We start from the raw sequence: 21,663 nt of genomic DNA, 5'->3' as shown, positions 1-21,663 counted from the left end.
CGTAAGTATGTGCTTGTTAAACCGCGGAGTCACGGCCCTGCAAGCGCTGCTTAACATTACAGTGTGGAACAGAAAGATGTATAAACCTGTTACACGACTTTACAACTTTGTCCATGAAACGCGCTTAATTTTGCAATTTCCCGGGTAGATAGAAGAGACGCAGAAGGGGTATCACTTACCGTCGTTAATCCGAAGTTTACAACCCTAATTTATTTTATTGCGCCAAGTTTATGCGCAAGTTTGCGAAAACGAATAATTTGCTGTATAACGGAGACGTGTCTTCGATATTTGAGCTTTTCGAAAAAACGACGGGCTTGCGGGAAAAATTTTTTTAAATGTGCTTGTCGCTATCGATAATAATTAAGTATGTACCACGGCAAGGAATGCTTGTATGGCTTTAACACCTTTTAAACAATAGTATTATAAATGTACAAATTTTAAATTCGCATCTTACAAAGGGCTTTATTAAAAAAAAAAAAAAAAAGAAGAAGAAATACTTAAATATATAATGATAATAAGATTTCATTTTGATTACGAAATGCATTTGAAAAGGTTACGCTAGGAGAATAACCAGAGAATCAATTATCAAAGAATTTAACGTGTCTATTCAAACATTCTAACTGATTTGGCATGTAAATTTTGCTTGACCTTTGCCAGAAATAGCAGATCCGGCTCTTATATTCTTCTATGAATCCCGAAATGGAATCGAGACATAGGCGGCCTCGTGTATGGACCACTTTCCTCTCCGGTGAAGGCCCATTCACTCGTGAAGCGAAATTTCTGACACACTCCTCGAGGCCTTCTCTGGCCGACTTACGCGCACTCGCGGGATCACGATCTATTACATTAAATTAAATCGATCGAATAGTGCAATGATTGAAAGAGGCTCGACGCGCACGGGCTATTACTTTCAACGATTCATAATAGCGTGGTCCGTATTATTTTTTATTTTTAACTTGATTGAAAAACCTAGGAAAAAGAAGTTCTCGGTATATATATATATATGTTCTTCGTCAATTTTAAAATTAAAGTGTTGTCACGACGCGCGACTTGATATTCACGGTACGTCGCGCTAAAGTTTCTCTTTTTAGAAACGCGCTACACCGTTGGGAACACTTGGCTCCATCTCGTTGCGCGTTATCAATCGTGAGAAATGCTGTTGAATGCTGAGTCTCCGTCCGTTTTGCTGCAATCCGATTTGAATGTGATGTACGAACGTCACGGCCGCGTAACGAGATGACAGTATAGAAGGCCAAGGTGTCGAGCTGTCTCACGTGGTCGAAAGCCTAACTGATCGTAACCGTAACCAGACAGTCCAGATTCCTATACCCTTCCGATACTCGATGATACGGAGCGTGAAATCGAGTTTGCGTCGCTGTGACGACGAGATCAACGCACGACAAAGCCTCCGGTTCAATGATCCGCGACAACGTAACAAGCTTTTGTTTATGTTTATTTGCTATCGATGTTCGCGCGTCATAAAGTGAATAAAGAAGTCGCTCCGACCGGTAAGCCTTGCTGCTTCTTACGTCTGAGCGAATAGACGAGGAATCCAATTGCGCAATGTACGAAAATAGAGGGAAATGCCATCGTAACCGTTCCTGAAACAGTTTTGTGTCGTAGACTTTCAGGAAGAAAACAGGCAATTTTAATAATCAACATTGCGAGTCCGAATAAAAAGTCGGACGCAACAATCGACAGTATTCCTCAAGGCGTAGCCTCGATACTCTTTCTCTTGTCAGGTCACGCACTTGAATTCGTAAAGAAAAACGCCGGCCATTATCCTTTGACCACAAATCGCTTACTTTGTGTAGAGTTCCGTCTCGGAAAAGAGAAGATATCCCATGAAACTCGATGCTCGACGACCGGAGAAAGCGTCTTACTCCACCCTAACCGATATCTCGTGTTTACAGAAGTTTTGTATTTACTCGAGCGTCGAGTGCTCGAGAACCTGTACATATATTTGCGCGTAACCGAGGCGTTTACGTAATTCGATCATACAGGGAAAATATTTAGAATAAGAAGATTCGCGCGAGCAGCGTAGCACGTCGCACAACGTGCGGTAATATCCGGAAACTGTAATGCTAATCGCCGTTACAGCGCCGTACATGTCGGGAGGCTGAAACGCGAATTAGATCATGCTACACTTTTCCCATCGCTTCGTGGATTGTGAGATAAGGTGCCTGTTACTCCAGTCACGCGCAATCAGCACGCTACGCGCCGAAAATACGTCCGTGGAAAATTTCGAAGTAATCACTGACGTGAGGCGAGGCGATGGCCTGAAATAGAAGAAACTAGAAATCCGTGCCAATCGCTTGCTTTACGAAAGGCATTCTAAGTAAGTGTATGCCAAGTAAGTCGCGCCTCGCGACTCGCCGGTAAGAACAAGAGCGCTTCTGTATATCGTTAAAAATGACGCATTGTATTAACACGCGCAAGTCGCCTGACACTTAGGGCCGATTTTTCAATCGCGGTTTAAACTAAAGATTATCTCATCCTTCGTTGATCCATAAAGCTAGTTTTACATCTTGTGTGTTTTTCAAGAATACCTTGAAGACAGTTTAGACAAATCTTTGTTATTCTTAAGTTGGCAACGAAAAGTCATCGTAAAAAGATTCGCTAGCATAAAATCTTAATATTAATGTCATTTTATACGTACCGAAAGAGCCTGATTTCTGGAAAAAATAAAAAAATATAATATAAATAAATATTATACTATAATATTTATTATTAGTAAACATCATATTTTGCAACTAGTTAATTAGTTAAAACTAATATAATTGAAAAATATTCTATATGTGTTACTTAATTTATGTGACATATATTAATACCTTTCAGTTGGTGATTGAACAGTATCTCGAATTTTTTCATATTAACATATGAATCGTAGCTTTGGATGAGCGAAATCTTTGAAAAAATTCTTTTTCATCCCATTTCAAAACGATTTGGTCTTCGTTTTACAACACGATTTTTTCTCATGTTGATGTGTTTTATATATCTTGAAATATCCTTATATTCACTATTCTCTTCGTAATATTCTTTATCAAACATTGTAAGAAATATTTTATACTTTTACAAATATTTAACAATATGATTTTAAATATAATAATAGAGACACTGTATTGTGTGTGTGCGTGTGTATGTGTGTAACGACGTTTATTAATCCATTAAATTAAATGACGTTCAAACGGTCATCATATACAATTTAATTAAACTATACTTTAAACTACATTTTATCCTGATCTATCTATTGAAAAAGTCTAATGCTTTTGAACAGAGTTTAAACTTCGGTTTAAAGTTAAATCATTGAAAAACCGGCCGTTGATCTAACGCGATAGGAACGCGTCACACTTGAACGCGTTGTTGATCTCACAGTGAAATGCGCTCTTGGAAAAGGAGCCGCAACGTATGCGCGTCAAATAACGGCGTTATATCGCGAGTGCGTGAACTCTAAAATACGAAACGAACAGTGAAATAATGAAAGCGAGTTTATGTTAATGGCTTATGTTAAATGAAGCATTATTATGAGGCATCGCGGTTAAATGTTAATATTATCTCGTACACGGACTCCATGATAATTAGAATTCCTCTCTCCTCATGATAAATCGCGGAGTACGTGCTTTATTATACTGATTACTCGCTATTTATAACTCGTATTTCTCTTAGATATAAACCTTACCCTGCGCTGCGCGAGAAACAATCAGTAACTCAGAACAGAGGCGATTGTCAGGTGATGATTGATGTAGAAAGAGACGATCTAAATCTCAGCCGAGCACAGCTCTATGAGCTGTGTACTTTCTACGTGAATCGAAAATGCACAGTGTGTTTTGCATCATCTGAACGGCTAGTCTTGCGTATCAGTCGTAACTAGTTGTTAGCGTAATCTAGATGAAAGCGAACACTGCGATTCGATCGGCGAGCGAATAATCGCTTGACGTATCAAGTAGCTTGATTTACACGTCATTTAATTGTACGTCATAACCTCATCTCCCGATCGTAATGCATTCGATCGAATCGTGGAAAATTACGACTATTTCAAATTATGATATCCCCGTTTCCTGGTAACTATCTGCATGAGCAATCCGACGAAACATTTCGCGTTAAGCCGACGCGTCAACGGTGTTACGTAAAGTAATGGTAAATAAACGTCGGAATAGAGAAAAGAAAAAGAAAACGGTTAAAAGAGATCGGAATATCAACGGATCGTTCCGCATGCAAATTACATCCGCGACACTCGCGGGGCGAGTGAAAGGAGAAGGGATCGATAATTATAAACTAGCAATTTTCTGCGACTGACTGTACCCGATCGACTTTTCTCGCCTCCTTTCATACATCGGGGTCACACGTGACCTTGTTTCGAGCGCAATGGTATGCGAATTTCACGACTTTGCACGCAAATGAAGCGCCTGGTGATGATTTCCTGGAAAAATAAGAAGCAAAGAAACGAACGATGAGTTAACTTTCCTAACGTGGCGCGTAACGACTACGACGCCGCCGTCGTTAACGATTGCAATAACAACAGCTGCATTAATGGCGCTCAGTTGCGTAATAAATTGCCATAAAGAGGATAAAAATTCAGAAAATTGTATAGTGTCGAACGAAGCAAACTTCAGCCTCTCTGCGAACTTGCGAAACGTACGCCGAGAGATCCTTGTGTCTCGCTTAATTTGCCGAATATTACGATCCGCCGTAACTGGTTTCTCTCATTGAAGTGTAAATACAAGTGATTCTTTATGCCGTTAAACACGAATTTATCCGTGCCGGATAAAAACGGGACATGGAAATGCCTTTTACTTAATTCAGTTTAATTACAGACGTTTGAAAATATTCCGATTTATTGTTGCGACGTTGTATTGTTACAGTGCTCTCGCGCACGCTGTAGAACGTTGTATCTAATGTCACTTTGCAACGAAAGCTTCATCAATTATTTCGTTAACGAGAAATGCAGAAACGAATCGGGTCATGCAGCCGTTATCAGTTGCTCGGCGCATACAAGCGAGCGCGTTACTTCTTAAACGGGTATATCAACGGAAAGAGATCATAAACTGTGTCAACTTATGTAGCTCGGAATTATTTAATCAAATGAAACGAGTCGCACGGTACAAAACTCAGCTCGTTACTACGTAAGAGCAGTTTTCACATCCAGCATTTGCGTTAGGCGTAAAAAAGTTGCCCCGTTCTGCTGTAACGTTCGCTCCTTCTCTCTCTCTCTCTCTCTCTCTCTCTCTCTCTCTCTCTCTCTCTCTCTCTCTCTCTCTCTCTCTCTCTCTCGAGTGTACAACTTTACAGCGGAGGATGTGCGCGCGCAAATCTTAAAATTCCAGACGTCACACGAACAAACGCCGTGAAAGTTTCTGCAAAAAGCACAACGCAATAGGGTCAAAAACTTGAGGCTTATTGACGTTTTAAGATCGTCGACATTGCGCGGCGTGAGGCGACAAAAATATGCGCGCTTGCGGCACTCTAACAAGTGCGTTTACGAGAGACTAAGAAAACAATGTACATCCGGATGCCAAACCGGGTAAAACGCCGGGAGCTGTTTTTCAGAGCGGATTTTCATCTGCTCAACTCAACCGTCGAGACGCTAAAAGTGAAAGGCAGAAATACAATCATAGGTATGCTAATGGAGATGCGCCGACTTCCAGAATAGCGTCGCGATTCAACTGTTATTGTGCAATATCGAAAGCGGTGCAATATTAACACCGGACGACGAGGAAAGATTTACATGTGTTTAAGCTAGTTGTTACCTCGGATCTCGGGTCTTAATTTATCGAACTGACGGTAAATGTAAAAAAACCGTGATACGACACTTCCGACCGAGAGCTTCCTCTCGTGCGTTTACCTCCCCGTCTTCCGTGAAAGGCAACTGGTTTCTCTCTGCTCGGTGTCTCGTTACAGCGAGAAATGATGCAGCGTTAATCAACGATCATTAGGAGTCGCACTTTTATGCACTCTGGTTTCGCGATAGCCATCAATTTTACTACCGTAAACCTGAACTTGAAATGAATCCTATGCAGGCGAGAAGCGGATAAGCGTTCTCCTCCCCGACAAAGAGAAATTTTCTCCGCCGCGAATTTCGCATAATTAACCTTAATTGAGACTCGCGACGATAACTTCTTCATTCTCTCGCGAGGAACGTCAAAGTTCAAGGCTCCGTCGTGTAACGTGTAACGGAAGGACCTTCGAAGGAGGGGTGTTCGCGTATACATAACGTTTCGAAATGGCGAAAAGGCACGAGCGAAGGGCCGCTGTATGACGGAGTGCTGAGCCGGCCACACGGATGTGTCCTCATTCGGAGCCGCACATATTTCCCGGGCGGTTTTCGCATCGTAAAATAAAAGTATTACTCTATCAGTTTCCTCCTCGCGTCCTTGTCCGGTCGGGTCGGGACGGAGTTCCACGTTTCCTCATTTGTCTTTTCCTTTTCCCGCTCCTCTGTCCATCCCGCGCGCTGCGCGGCGGGCGGCGGGCGGCGGTCCTTCTCTCGCGTGTCTTAGCTGAAGTTCACGAGGCTGCCACAGGGATGCCGGAGCAGGAACAAGGCTGTATACAGGAGGGCTGTACAGCCGTTGGCTGCTGGGATACCAAAGATTCCTTCAGAGATTGCGGACGGAATTTCGCTGCAGTGACGGACGAACTCCTCTCCGCGTCTTGTCTTATCTTACCCTTGCCGGTATTATAGCCCCGTCCTCTTATACCCCACCTAAGGCGGAGGTATCCTACGCCAGACAGATAAAATTCCAGGAAAAGCGAAAAGGGCCTCCTCCGACTCCCTTTTTCCTCTGGAAACAGGAACCTCCACGGGAACGAAACTACGCTGCCGTATCCCATATCCCGCGACGTCGGAAGGAGACTTTAAATCGAAAGATCCCCGTTTAGATGGATCCCCCGATGCTCGAGGTGCTGGATCTCCTGTCATTCGAAATCGATTCGGCATGTCGGCAAACACTTCCCACCGCTTCGAATCGCTCCTCGCGCGCCCGCCGGCTAAAATCACTTTTTATGTAAGCAGCGACGGCGTCAAGAGCTAAAATAATAACCGATAAGGCAAAGCGCGCCGTTGCCTTATCACGTTTGTCTGTCTCGTCTATTCTTCTGTCCGCGGATTTTTTAATCGGAATAAATTTTCTCGAGGCCGTTCTCGAGGTATATGGCGGTTTTGCAATTTCGGACAAATCAGCGAGAAGTTTGGCGAATCAAACCACGGAGGATGCGTAAAACAGCCGCTTTACTATATTGCGGAATTTATATTTACGTCTACGGCTGAGAGTTTATTTCCAAAAAGCAGATTAATAATTTATCTAATTATGCCGATGAAATGGGATATTCTTTATGTAGAAAGTTTGCTAAATGGGATTGCAAACTTGGAAATTTATGTGTGCCTAGGATGTCAAAAGTAAGTAGAACGAGCAGTGAAAGTTGTAAGGTAAGAGATTACATTTTAGCGAGGCAAAATTTGCGAACTTAACGTGTAAAACACGTTAAATTGTGAATATGGGTTGCGCGCTCAAACTCCACTCGCGGGAATGTATTATAATAGACTCTAGTAAGACTATATTGGAGAGCGAGATTACGTGCGCATTACACGGTGTAGCAAGTGCTTGTAATCACGTTTCGCTATATTGTCATCGTTTTTCCGCAATTAACTACAATTATACCGTATATTGTAGTACCACGTGGTAAAATATATATATATATATATATAGGTGACATTGAAAATTCACACATGGTTCTCGTATGCGTTATTTTCATTAAAAATAACTGCGCGGGTGCTGTAATTAATAGCTTTCGCTAGATTATTGGCGCGATAACGGAGGAAAGAAAGAAATATCGATCGATCGCACGATCGACGGAAGTAATCGGAATTACATCGATTCGATCGAATGAGGAAGTTGTGTCCGTTTCTGGATCATGGTCGGTGCGTTCAAGGTCAAACACCCCTCGCCGAATGAAACCTGTTTGGAGCACGAAAAGAAAGTCGATGGCTCAAACCTGACTCTTGATCGCCGGTATCTGAACTTTCGTGACGGCCTCCTTTTCGATTATCCTCGATCTCTACGCTTCTCTTCCTCACCATTTTCTACATTTGGCCTTCTCCGGAGGCCACTCGACAATTTTACTCGTCACGTCTATTCGCTCTCACCATCTCGCTTCAATCGTTAGTGATACATAATTGAGTAGGTTGCTCTTGCTCGAACGCGTTTTATCACGAGGAAGCAAAAACCGATCAAAGGCAAGCGAGACTACATTCTATCTTGAAAGAATGCGGATACTGATACTATATAGAGTCTCATTGATCGAATATCGCTGCGAGACATCGCACGTCACTTTAGCGATGAGAATATTCAGAAGAAATTGAGAGATTAATCGCCGCATTATGTACACTTTCATACCTGCCGAAAAACGAACAGTGCAACTAATAACATTGGAACACAAGAAATCTTGCGTTCTCGGCTTTAGGCTTTAGCCGTCGAGATATCCGTCGGGCCGGGAATTGTGAAAAATTGTGAAAAATTGGGGAGGTGTAATTAATTAATTCTAATCGCGTCAGCATGCACAGCTTGCAAACGGCAACGACAAACCAAGTTATTGCGCCGTGATACGTGCTGGCGGAATCTGGCAATAAAATTTGCATTAATCGTTCTCGACGGCGGAGAGCACAGGAAACGAAAACGCAGAAAAGTAGGGTGTGCGGTAACGTGCGACACGTATTAGAGAAAAGAGAAAGGAGAGAAAGGAGACGAAAATACTAATTCCACGAATAGTGATAATAATGTTTTCGGTACACAACGAGCACATCGGATCGCCCAACGAATTGCGAAATAAATCGAGCCTGATGGCCGAGGGAGGAGACTACTCCGTGAGCAGTGAACTTTCCCTATCAGCCGTAATTATGTTAACGACTACGAAATTCCCGAGGAACGTCAACTTTCCACGTACGAGCATTAGTATGTTCATTTGGTATTAATAAGATCAAACGTCGTCCTATATCGGCGTGCAGAGACGTGGGAATTTATAGGAAAATAGAAGGCGCTCTCGCGCGCGGGACGAAACGAGAGCGAACGTGGTACGAAAGTGGAACAAAGCACTCAGACCGCGGTCGCTCGAGTTAAAATGCCGCGAAGACGACGACTATTATTTATGAACTATTTGCCGTCGCGTGATTTACGGTGCGAATCGTCGCGTTAACTACACACACACACACACACACACACGTAGATTCAGTTGGCGGCTGGCGTACAGGGGAGTCAGGGGTTGCGGAGGCAGGGGAGGCAGGAGAGAAAGAATCTATACGAAGCAGAGTAGACCGGAAGAGTGTATGAGGCGTGGAAACACGCGGCGGTAAGAAAATCGAAGGAAGCGGAAGAAGAGAACGGGGAAGATGGGAGCAGCCGGGAGAGGCAACCGCGAAGGCCACAAAAGGCCGCGGAGTTACCTAGTGACTGCGCGTTACTCTGGCGCGTCTCCAAATCTACTCCACAACCTTTTTCTATTTTACCTCTTAGTTTTCCGTTCGTCTGATTTATCGCTGTATCGCGCATCGGTCTAACGGCGCGGCGAGCGCTCAACAGCCACTGCTATTCATGACAACGACAACACGCACCGATTCTTCCCGTTGTCGCAGAGCGAAGCCAGCCGGAGTTTGCACTTACGTCGCAAATTCCCCTTACTCGACATATATTTGCATGTGTCATATAAGTACTTATTTCTTTTATTAATCAAAGTTGTACGCTGAAAAATATCGCGTGACTTTGGTCGCGTGAGTAGTCGCGTATGCTTCGCTCAAAAGGGAAATGAATATCAAATTAGTCGAATGAAAGCGTAAATAAAAGTATCACGCCCCGAGAAGGGACGTGTACGTCGTCGTGTACATTTTACAGACGTTTCGTCAATTACCAAATGAATTAGCGCATTGCGTACGAGCGCGGGGGCTCGCGCGTATATCACGCGTAACGCATCCATTATTAAGTCGCATGTTTGTCCGTAACGGTGGCTCACAAACGACCGGGGCAGTTTCAGGAGCGCGTGCATCATCCGCGGAAATAGTTGAAATTCTCCGGGTAGCCGCCGGAAGCGTGAAAGTATATATCGCGCACATACAAAACGCGAACGAGTGTGAGAGTCTCCGGTTGCCGTATATCTTTGTAATAAACTCAGACGCGACCCCGGCCCTTTCGGCCGCGCGCTACCCTTATGACCCGTCGACGTTAATTACCAGAATAATTGCCCAGCATGGAAATCCAAGCCTTACGTAGGCGTGCTTTGTGTTGCTGCTCGGACAGGTCAGGTGGCACGCATGATCCCTTTAACACGCCGCGCGATCTATTTGTCTTTGGTATTGTAATGAAATTTCTCCCCCGTGCCGTAGTAATACACCGAGTGATACACTTTTGTGTATATTGCGTGCGGATCCGAAAAGAAAGAAAAAAAAAAAGGAGAGGATGGGATCCATCCAGGGAGAAAACACCGTAGTCTGCGGCAAATTTCATCGACATCTTAATCCATTTAATAGCAGGATAACGAAGACTGATCTTTTACGATTTAATTAGTGATAAATTAGCGTCCCTTTTGTACACGCATCTCCACGGATCGAGCTTTCCCGCGCGCGAGAGATGAATGATCTTTTCTGTCTCGAGAAGCGGCGAGAAGCGAGGAAAATCCATATCTCACTATTTTGTCACCGCGCCCTTCACTCGCGATCGAGCCTTTACCGCTGTCACCCGCGGAGATTCCACGACAACCCAGTCGTCGTTGCGCGGACGAGGAAGCCGACAAGGAAGAGACTCGTCTCCTTGGAAATCCGCCAAAACCGTGACACCGGCTCTCAACTCACTAGCTGGTCTGACTTTCTACGTGTCCAAAGTACACATACCTTCGTTCCTTTGGACCAAGAAAAACGCAGACACACGCCACCGGCGTGTCGACCTCGCGGATCCCCGCACTAGCGACTAGCGACGGAAGAATCGAATTCTCTTGATTCGATAGTAAGTAACGACAAACTGCTTTGATTCTTTAACTTTCTTGAGAGACTTATCGGCCTTCAAGAGAGACTTCCTACAAACGCTCCGTGTTTAAAGCGGCGGAGAGAATTAACGGAATCAATAAAACGCAAACTTTTGTTCCATTGTCTGGCAGATATTAAAGGGAGAGTAGTAATAATATAACATCGTTTCAACCTCCCGCTCCTTCACGAATCAAATGCAACGCGGTTCGTCAAAACGACGTAATCGTATTTCGATTTGAAGCTTCACCTCCGACTTAACTTCTGCAAAACGGCTTTTAGATACAAGCGATCTGAAAAGACGGCTTGAGAGGACTAAGCCACGTGACTTATTTGAATAATTTTATGGTATCTGTCGTTAGACAGACCTACATATATTATCATCTGTAAGTGTTACTAGGAAGGAGTTATTAGATAATCATTCTGATTAGTTGTAACCTATTAAAGTTCTCCTTATTAAAAGCAAAAGAAGAAAACAAATTAACTCTTCATCTTCATATCTTATCTCTTTACGAGCCACGTCTGATATCCGTTTATCCGCAAAGGATTCCCACTGACCGTTCAGTCCGTTGATATCCGCGCATTATCGCGTAGTATCGATCGACACGAAAAATCTGCGAGTTCGCGGTGCTCGGCCATCGCTTACTCGCAAGATAATGGCGCGCGGTGCTCGTACACGGTTGGCCTCGGTTGGCAGATATTCGCCGGAACATCGGATACATTCTCTTAAATCAGAACCGGCAATAAAGCGCGGACTACTTCCTCGTATTCTGCATTCCGCGGTCGCAGGCTGTGCGTGTGCCCTCCCGGCGGGATGGGTGCGCACGTGTGCACACGCGCCCCCAGGATGCACCCTCTGCGGTGCTCAACCCTCCACCGCGAGTATACGTCCGCACGCAAAAGTGCAGCGGGCTCGGTGCCCGGGACAGAAGTTACTTAGAAAATTGGAGACATACTCTCCCCCCGCTATCCGCAGGATACATTCCGTACTGCGATTCTTCTCGGAAGAAGCGAAAGACGACTCGCGAGAGGGATGTGCTCGGACGAAGGAAGAAGGGCGGATGAAAGGAAGGTAACAAGGAGGGAAGAAAGAAGAAAGAAGAAAGAGAAAGAAAAGAACGGACGGACGGACGGACGGACGGACGGAAGGAAGGAAGGAAGGAAGGAAGGAAGGAAGGAAAGAAGGAAGAAAGCTCGGACGAATGGAAAGGGGGTTGGAAGAAGGACAGACGAAAAGAGAGAGGGCGAATGGGAGTGGGGGATGTGCTTTCGCATAAAATTCTCGTTACCCCGCGTACTATGTATCGAGCAGCTCTCGAAGCGGCACACTGATCCTCACCCCTTCTCATCTCCTTCTTAAACCACCCCCTTCCGTGCTCCTCTCCCTTCAACCCCCGGCATACCGCCGCTCGTCCTCGAAATTGCATTTCGCTCGACTGTCGCGGCTCGTTTGCTCGAATGCGCCGGAGCTTCCCTGGAATAGGCTGCCTTTAACTCCGAAGCGGCGACGGCGGCGGCGGCGGCGGCGATGGCGGTGGCGGTGGCGGAGGCGACAGCGGCGGTGGTGGCGGTGGTGGAGGCGGCGCCGCACAGTTCTATTAATTCGAATTACGGGCGGACTTTACACCACGACGCGAATACGTGCGACGTCTGTTTAACTGCGATCCCGCCTAGTTAGTATGTCGAGCGGGCGCGAGCGTGTACGAGCCCTCCGCATCCGCGCACCCCCCCTCCCCCCTCCCACCGTAATATGTCGAGCATTCGGCAGGACGAAAATACCGATATACGCGCGTCGGGGCCAATCGTTGGCGTGTTGCGTGTCTTCGTTGCTTCGAGAACGTCGTGGCTTCTCGGGTGGCTTGAAACATTCGTCTGAGATGTTACGGTACGATCAAGTGCAGCGAAGGGCGGCGAGACAGAATCACGATGACGGCCATCGGGACGATTTTATGAGCAATGCAATTTGATGCAAATAGGCGTGTATGACTCGAAGTGTTATTCCGCACGCGTCGGAAGGCGCAAAATTACCTGAAGCAGTAATGATAATTTTAATAAGTGGCATGTACACGCGCTAGCACGAGGTAGCGCAACTTCGGGTTTTCACTGTTTCCACAAAACAACACGTTCCTAAATATGTTTGCAAACGCGTGCAGATGAGTTCCCCGTAGAGCATGTATCACATAGAACAATACATTTTCCTGCGGCAAGAGGCAGACCGTTTCATTGCCGCGTGCCGTGTAACACCCTTTGTATAAATCAAAAAGAAATTGATAGCTCTAGCTTGCGTGAATGATGCGTATAGCTTTTGTCCATTTTTCTTTTGTCTCTTGTTCATATTGTTCGGTATCTGCCGTTTGGATTTTATAAAAATACAGACTGCTTCTTGCGGCGCTTTCCTTTTTTTCTTCTCACTTCGCTTTACGGCAATCTACAAATTCGGCGATCGGCGATCTTGGAATCACGTTACACGCACGTGTGTCCGATTCTACAGAATGACGTTACTGCAAACAAAATTTGTCGCAGACTCTGTAAGCTCCTTTGAAACTTTGATAAATGGGATTCTTAGAAGTTTCTGTCTAGCATTAAGTAAAATTTCCATATCGCTATCATATTTATGCGTACAAGAGAACCCACGTTTGCACAACGATCAATTGTGCCGAAAGCAGCCGCACTTTGCGTTTTTGCCAGCGTCGCGCAGAAAAGTTTGAAAGTATTCTCAGAATCCGCTTCCTGGGACGTTTTCCATGTTCTCTGGACCCGACCGCACGCTATGCAAAATGATGAACGATCTTTCCCGCATGAAACGCTGAGCGGCGTACAATGTCAATTTTAGCCGCATGTATCAAATTTGGCGAGAGATGAGGATGCATCGGCGTCGCTTTGAGCAAACTGATATCGCGCACGTGTATTTACGACTATGAAAATATAAATCAAATTATTTTATTTCTTTCAACACGTTCCCGTTAAACATAGCGAGTATTATTACTCGCGGCGGTCGTACTTTTGTCCTTGTTAAAAAATCATGTCTTCATTCGACGACCAATATTTCTCTAAATTGCTGCATTTTGCTTCTCGTGTTTTATAATGACGCCAAAGGTCCAAATTGACGACGATTCTTTTCTTCCTTTCTCCTCGTCGTGATAGCGGCACGCAACTAGTGCCTCGTGGCTGGCAACGTTGTTTCTTTGTGTGTGGAAATTTTCATGAATAATATTACACGTAGTTGTTGCAGATGTATGCAGCAACCTAGCATCGCTCATATATCGCACGTCCGAATACACCTCTCATTTAGCTGCGTGTAAATTAACGGGATAGCGGGATGCAGCGTCAGAAATAACGAGGCGAGGAGTAGCGTTAGTTGCATCAACCGCTACGTCCTCCACAATGAAAGGACCCACCTGAACATTCCGTCTAGTTAAATTCAATTAAGGAGACTGCTCGAACGGAGCCCGCACCAAATATCCCGCCAGGAACGTTTGGGGAATATTTCTCGCGTTTCTCTCGTTGCTGAAGGGCACGATTAAAAAACGAGGAGAGAGAGAGAGAGAGAGAGAGAGAGAGAGAGAGAGAGAGAGAGAGAGAGAGTAAAAGCGTCTAAGGGGAAAATCTCGTTGATGAAGGCAATAATGGCGGAGGTCCAGGGACACCAGGGGCTAAACGAAATTAAAGCTCGCTGTTTTCATATCTGACCCGAAGAAGCTGACAGATTTCCCCGCAATTTTCCACACGTCAGTCGATCGGTTAACCCGATCGTGCGCGCGCTTTTTTTTTTTTCTTTTTTTTTTCTTACTGCAAACCGATTTAAGCGAAGTTAAGCGGATGCGTCGCGATACGGAATGATGATAACAGGTTACTCCACGTGAGCACCGTTTACGAATAATAACGTACGCAAGCCGGATCTGTGCGTCGAATGTGAGCGCGCGCACATTCAGCACTTTTCCAACACTGCCACACACATAATGCACAAATACCTTTCGTCTCTCTCGACCGGCACTTTCGCGGGAAGTGCGCAGCCCATAAATCCGCCTCGCGACGGTGAAACCCACCTGTAGGGGGTTTATAGCTAATAAACGCAAATACCCACCGCGCTCTTATGCGGAATACGTAAAATATTGATACGCATTAACTATCCAAACGATACCGGTGACGGCGTCGCTATAGGAAACGATAACGATGGCGATTCGATGTCGTGCGAATACCCGACTGCATAATAATTTTAATAATTCGAACGGAAAATGTGCCACACGCTCGTCCAGCCAGCGCATAATGCTGCTATATATTCTGAAACTGTATTTACTACAAGTAAAAGAACGTAACGTTTACGCAGCGGCGTATCGCGGCAAGTTTCTTCGTACTATATTATGCGGTATTAATAAAGCGTTATTGTACGAAAGAACACCATCAGTGTTTTTAGAAATGCGTGAACGTAAGTGTATTAAAATAAATATAAATTTTTACTTACCTGTTTTTTACACAGCTCGCATCTTTCAGTTTGTTGCGCGCTTTCGCCTTATTGCCCGCACTGCATTTATCATTATATTTTACTTCGTCGTACGGACTTTCCCCGCGTAACGATCAGGACTTATTAAAGAACTCGTGATAACACAGGACAGTTATTTTGCAATAATAATATACCGAGCTTCGTAAATATCAAGACGAGTCGTCGCCACTGAGAAATGTGGGGAAGAGCGAGTCGTAAGAGTGAATTACGTAAATTACGTAATTAATTACGTATGATTGTGCATTTAAGTGGTACACACTTCGTCGCGAGGTTCAGTTTGCACCGTTTAGACGAGCTTAATAAATAAACAGCGCGGAATGTTGCGCTATACTCTGCTCATACTCTGTTGCCGAACCATGTACGAGTGACTTTTTTATTCAGTGGCTTTCAAATAAGACGCGTTCTGTTTCGTGTGGCACTTGTCAGCAAGTATCTTAGGCAGACCTTCGTGCCTTCGGAGCACGAATTCACGTACTCGCTGTCGACGATATCGGCAAGATACCGCGCTTTTACTTGACAGATCGTGACAGGTGCGCGCGACACCATTCAGCATTGGACCAAACTGAGGGGCAAAATGAGGAAAGAGAGCCGGAGAAGCGCTCTATTCATGTTAAGTGTCACGTTACGATCTCGGATAAACGCGCATCGGTACTTCGCTCGGCAAAACGAAAGTGAACAATCCAGTATCCGTGTCCCATCGACAATACAGCGATTATTGTAGTGTTATGTATTGGGTTGGCAACTAAGTAATTGCGGATTTTGTCGACAGATGGATTTTACACTTTCTTTTGTTTCGTTAACGTGTTCAAAGTACTTAACCTATATTTCTTTCTTATTGTTTGGACTTCTACCTTTCATTTAGTACAAACATTATATCGATATTAGTTCTTTAGTTTTGTTTTTATCCCAATTTAAAAATGGAAGAGCAAGACGTGCACTTCAGACATATTTTATTGTATTATTTCCGAAGAGGCAAGAACGCATCGCAAGCACACAAGAAGTTATGTGCCGTATATGGGAATGAAGCCTCGAAAGAAAGGCAATGTCAAAATTGGTTTGCCAGATTTCGTTCTGGTGATTTTTCATTGAAAAATGCTCAACGATCTGGCCGTCCAGTTGAAGTCGATGAGACCCATATCAAGGCCATTATCGATTCAAATCGTCATGGCACAACACGTGATGTTGCAGAGAAGCTCAATGTATCGCATACATGCATTGAAAGAAATGTAAAAAAGCAAATTTAAAATTTTGAATTTTCATTCTTATTTAAAATCCGCGATCACTTAGTTGCCAACCCAATAGTATATATACGACTATGAGAAAGCAAGAGTGAAAGCTCACATCCTTCCTGCTTCACGTGACGTGAAATTGGGAAGCGAAATTGTGGTAGCGCCGCTTACGCACAATTGTGGTAGAAAGCTTTCATAGGACATTGGTCGCTAAAATTTTACTGACTAATTGAGACTTGCTTAATCATACACGACGCGGGCACAATGTAGCCGCATTATAATTTTAGTTGTTACACGTGATTTAACTATGAGAATCTCGTAACACGCGCTCGCTCATAGTGATGACTTCCTCAACGAAATGTCATTAAGATAACTGAGATTGGCGGTAAATTAAGCGGCGTCTTAGTTACCAAACGTGTAATTACACAAAACCAAAAAAAGTGCGATATTTTCTACAAAACAACAATCCGTAGCAATCCGTGTGCAATCGACGTAACCGTGTTACGTCGACAAATTGCTACATCGTAACAATATTGCGCCATATTGCTGAATTTACCTCATTCTGGGCCAAAATACGATCGTTTGGACACCGATCTCCTTGATGCTCTCACAATCTCGCGCGCAGTCACAGAATCAATATTTATGGTAATGTTTGTCAACAAGGAAAGAAACTACCGCGTCGGTTCTTTTTCAATATTTAATTGACGACTGCTCTGTTTTGCTCTTTTCGAGATCGGGAAAGTCGATAACTTGTTTTTACCGGCAATATTTATTCATTCAATCGACGGAAAGGTCGGCTGCAAAATTCTCATTTGCATTCTGATTAAATCTATTTTTATCGCGTATCAGAAATCGCTACAGAAAAATACAGACGTGCGAGAGAAACGATCGTTTCTCGATAATACACTCGAATATTTTACGCCGAGCGTACAACGCACAAAAGAGTTCGCGGCGGAAAGATACACGAGATATTACATCAAGACGGTGCTTTCGCAATTCGCGCAATCGCCTGAAAAGACGCCGTATTATAACGCTCGTGCGAAGCACGAGCATGCAGAATGAAGTTCAGCCGTTTTAATTCCCGTTATACACGCGTCCTCCGTAAATTGCTTCTTCAACGTTTCTAATTGCAAGTATGCGCGAGAAAACGAGACTGACGTACCTTGATAATATTACTTTCCGAGTCATATAACATCTTCCGTGATAGGCGGCGTATCGCTTATACACTCGGTGCTTAGTGAAGGGAGGAAAAAGGAACGGCTGGCCAGATGGGAAACAAGGGAAGAACAGTGCCGATGAGGAGAAAAAAAAGAGAAACGAACTTGTGTGACGTATACACGAAGGTGGATGATGTACAAGTGTTACGTCGCACGAAACTGCACCGTGCAACCGGCGGTATATCTCGTGGTGCATGCAACCCTCCGGTATAGAAGGAAAATAATATACAACGAGCCAAGGAGAGGGAGAGGGAGGGAGAGAGAGAGAGAGAGAGCGAGAGCGAGCGGAAAGAAAGGCGGGCACAGAAATAAGCGAGAGAGGCTAGATCTTGCTAGAATCAAGGAGAAGAGCGTACAAACCTCGCGACGGCGCGGTTTGGTCGCCTCGCGCGTCTGCCATGTCGGTCGCTCGTCCGTTCGTTCGTTCGTTTCGCAATTACGCTCGTGGGCGTTTGCGTCTCTGTCCGGCCGTTGTTTTGGTTTCGCGTGCACTCACGTAAGCGCGTACGTGAGTGGTGCACGCGTCTGCAAAACATTAGCGTTCCTTTGAGCGAGCCGGCCCATCGGCATCCGTTTGACGCGCGTTTCGACGGATCGCGCGATTCCTATTGTCCTTGCGCTCAAGGATGATCGACCTTCGCCAGCGATGTTAACGCATTCCTGCGATAATTTGCGCCTCGCTCGAAAGAGCTCGGCGATAATCGGGATATTGCAATTGGGACGGGCGCTCTTTTTTTCATTTGACACGCGCGTGTACAATACCCAGCAGCAAAAAAGAAGCAAAAAGAGAAAAATGAAAGAGAGAGAGAGAGAGAGAGAGAGAGAGCCGATTATTATTCGCGACATATTTGCGACTTGAGACTTGAAATATGCAAAATGATGTCGCGACAATTTGCGAAAGAATACGCCGATCCTTATCCTTATCGTGGACCCATCGATATGTTAGATGGTATATCTATCCAGCTGCAACGATAATTAATAACGATCGCACTAGTAATACGCACTGAGGTAATTGCTAAGCCAGACAATTGAAATCACGCGTAAGTGACTATTAATGCCGGTACATTAAGTAAGACGTACGTTCACATACCACTCGCGACTGCCGATAGATAAACGACAGAAATTCCTGCCTTAATGCGTTTGCTTCCGTGCAGACGATATGATCTTTGAGGGTGGCGTACGCAAACCATGAGAGAGAAACTGGCACGTCCCACTGCCGACGTGTAATAACGTATCGTGTAAATTGCCTCAATTATTCGCGGAATGCTGCTCTACTCCGGTGTGATTCGAAAGCTATTATGTCAGCATAATTAAAAAGCAGTATTTTTCGTGTGTCGCCGGTATGTTTATCCGCGAAGCGGAACAATATTGTACAGCTCGACATATTTACTTTCCCGATGTAATCAATTTGATCGGAAATCGCAGCGTTTTCGCATTTCAATTCGCACGCCCGCGGTAAAACAGCGTAAACGCGATACTGCGAGAAAGATGATAGCATCTTACCTCTCTGATGATCTTGCAGCTCGTAACGGCGCCGATGTGGGAGAACAGAGCGCACAACAGATCCTCGGACATTGCGTGATCCAAGTTGCCGATGTACCTGGTTCGATATCAACGGAAAGAACAAGCGTTAGTCGCTTGTTAAGAAGTAAGAAAACATTCATAGAAGCGCAAATCTTTCACGCCGTGTGGCAGCGAACTGCTGAGACTGTGCTTTGTCATGTTCAACGTAACGTGCAACGTAGCAATGTTAAGCGTAGCGGCTGAGCCTTGAACGCAGGTACTCGTGTCGATTGCTACTTTTTATTTCTCTCGAGTCGCGCGTGAAGTCCAAATCGAGGTTGACGCACAGGTGCGTCCGCGTGAGAGAAACCGGCGTCATTAGCGCAGCGATCGCCGCCGTGTGCCGCTGCGAAAATGCAAGTATCAGCCGCGGCGCGACTTGGGACTTAATTTGAAATTCGAATTCGATCGCCAAATCTTGATAGTAGATGCCTCGTAGTCACGAAGCGGCGAGTCGTTCAGAATATATAGCGGGAGATGGACACGTGCCAGAAACCCATATGTCCGACAGCCGAATTAGAGCGGAAATAGGCAAAAATCCAAATTTCCGAAATGTATACCATACAGGGCGCACGGCGCGGCGGTACGTAGCGCGCGCGATAAATTCTAAGCTCGTAGCTCGGAGCTCGATTTCCGTAATGGAAGAACAATGAAGAGTGCCCCCAGGAAACAATACGATAATAATACGGGAGCCGCTGTTACGCGAGCGAAGCGGGAATAGAGCAGCAGTAAATGTCATCGGAGTCGCGCATAAAGTCGCCATTAACTCGTTATACGTATCGCGAAATAAAACGCGGCGCAATACGGACATGTATAAACCAAGCCCGGATGATCATAATACTTCTTCGTTTAATCACTGGGAGAGGGGCACTCTCGCGATGCGCGGGGCCGAGCATTGGGATTAAATCGACTGTATAACACGCTACGTCGGAGCGAACGTACAGACAAAGATTTTGAATTTATCCTAAATTGTTGGCCTCGCGTCAAGTGTCTGTGTAAATGTAAAGGAGGAGGAACTGTACTAATTAGCAAAATGAGTCCGAGAGGGAAGGAGAGAAAACCCGTCTATTTTCCACCCTCGGTAAATTCGCAGGGCCTCAAATATGGGGACACTGCCAAAGTATTTTTTTTTACGAGAAAAGTATTTGGGAAGTACTCACAAGGTTCTCAGCGTTGTATCGGCCGACATATCGACACCTTGAATCACCTCACACCGAGCCACCGAGCGCAGCAGCGGCTTCTCGCATACTTGCGCGTTAGAAACGAGTAATTTTATTTAAATACACCTTATGGCCGCCAACTAGAGCATAGAAAGTCTAAAGATCCTAATAGTGGAATTGTCAGCTCTTAGCGCGTGCGTAAATCTCGCGGATTGCCAAAGTGAAGAATGGACGCGGCAAATTTTGACCCCGGTTCAAATATATCCTCGATTGTGACAGGACAGGGCACTTCGAATATATCATTTAGAATCGTTTCTCCTTCGTTACCGTAGTATTCTTTGCGTTATATATCATACACAATTTTAAAGAAATTATTATGAATAATATAAATTGATAAAACGCAAGAACGTTGGAGGGAAGAATTCGAAACGGCAGACAATTGAAATAAATTTTTAAAACCTCGTAAAATAAGACACGCTTAACGGATAACCGGATAATAAAAAAGAAAAAAAAAATACATCAACAGTCTTTTTCGATTTCGTTCGAAGAAAGATTTGTTTTCAGATGTTGGCGACCCACTTTTGTTCGTCGCACAGTTTCTATCGTACCTCCCCGAGCTAATGGATATAACCGAGTGTTTCAATGAAAACATGCCAACGATATCTACTTCGTCACGACGCGTCTCGGCGATCTCTTCAGGAAAACGAAGAAAAATATATCTCGCGAAGTTCACCCTGCCACAGGCAGACGCTATAAATAATTCGTGAGTAGCTATCGTAAACGTCGTGCAGTTTTTCCGAGGTGTAAATCACTCTCGCCGGGGCTCGTTGTAAAATCTTACCCTTACCCCACTTTATGTTACCGCCGTTGAGCATAAACGTCTGTCCCACGATGTACGAGTATTTGCATGTTGAAAAGGAAAACGTAGCTGCGCATCGCGCGCGCACACACAGTAGCGAGCAAAGCATATCGAATCGTCGGACAGCCAGAT

At 44.8% G+C, this 21,663-nt stretch overlaps 1 protein-coding gene across 1 annotated transcript in view; it reads right to left on the bottom strand.

Annotated features, from left to right (window-relative positions):
- Positions 1-20,761, bottom strand: part of LOC105192550 (nucleolysin TIAR-like) — a 99,345-nt gene extending 78,584 nt beyond the window's left edge. Inside the window, exons 1-2 of the mRNA XM_025298437.1 lie at positions 20,673-20,761; positions 19,453-19,549 (exon numbers count right to left, since the gene is read on the bottom strand). Coding sequence (XP_025154222.1) covers positions 19,453-19,549; positions 20,673-20,701 — 126 coding nt within the window. The 5' untranslated portion in view covers positions 20,702-20,761. The remainder of the gene's footprint in view (positions 1-19,452; positions 19,550-20,672) is intronic.
- Positions 20,762-21,663: the final 902 nt, after the last annotated feature.

The sequence above is a fragment of the Harpegnathos saltator genome, unplaced genomic scaffold (genome assembly GCF_003227715.2).
Source record: "Harpegnathos saltator strain DR-91 unplaced genomic scaffold, Hsal_v8.6 scaffold219, whole genome shotgun sequence".
NCBI classification, from domain to species: domain Eukaryota; kingdom Metazoa; phylum Arthropoda; class Insecta; order Hymenoptera; family Formicidae; genus Harpegnathos; species Harpegnathos saltator.
Note: the sequence above shows the minus strand (reverse complement) of the source record. Positions and strands in the feature narration are given on the sequence as shown.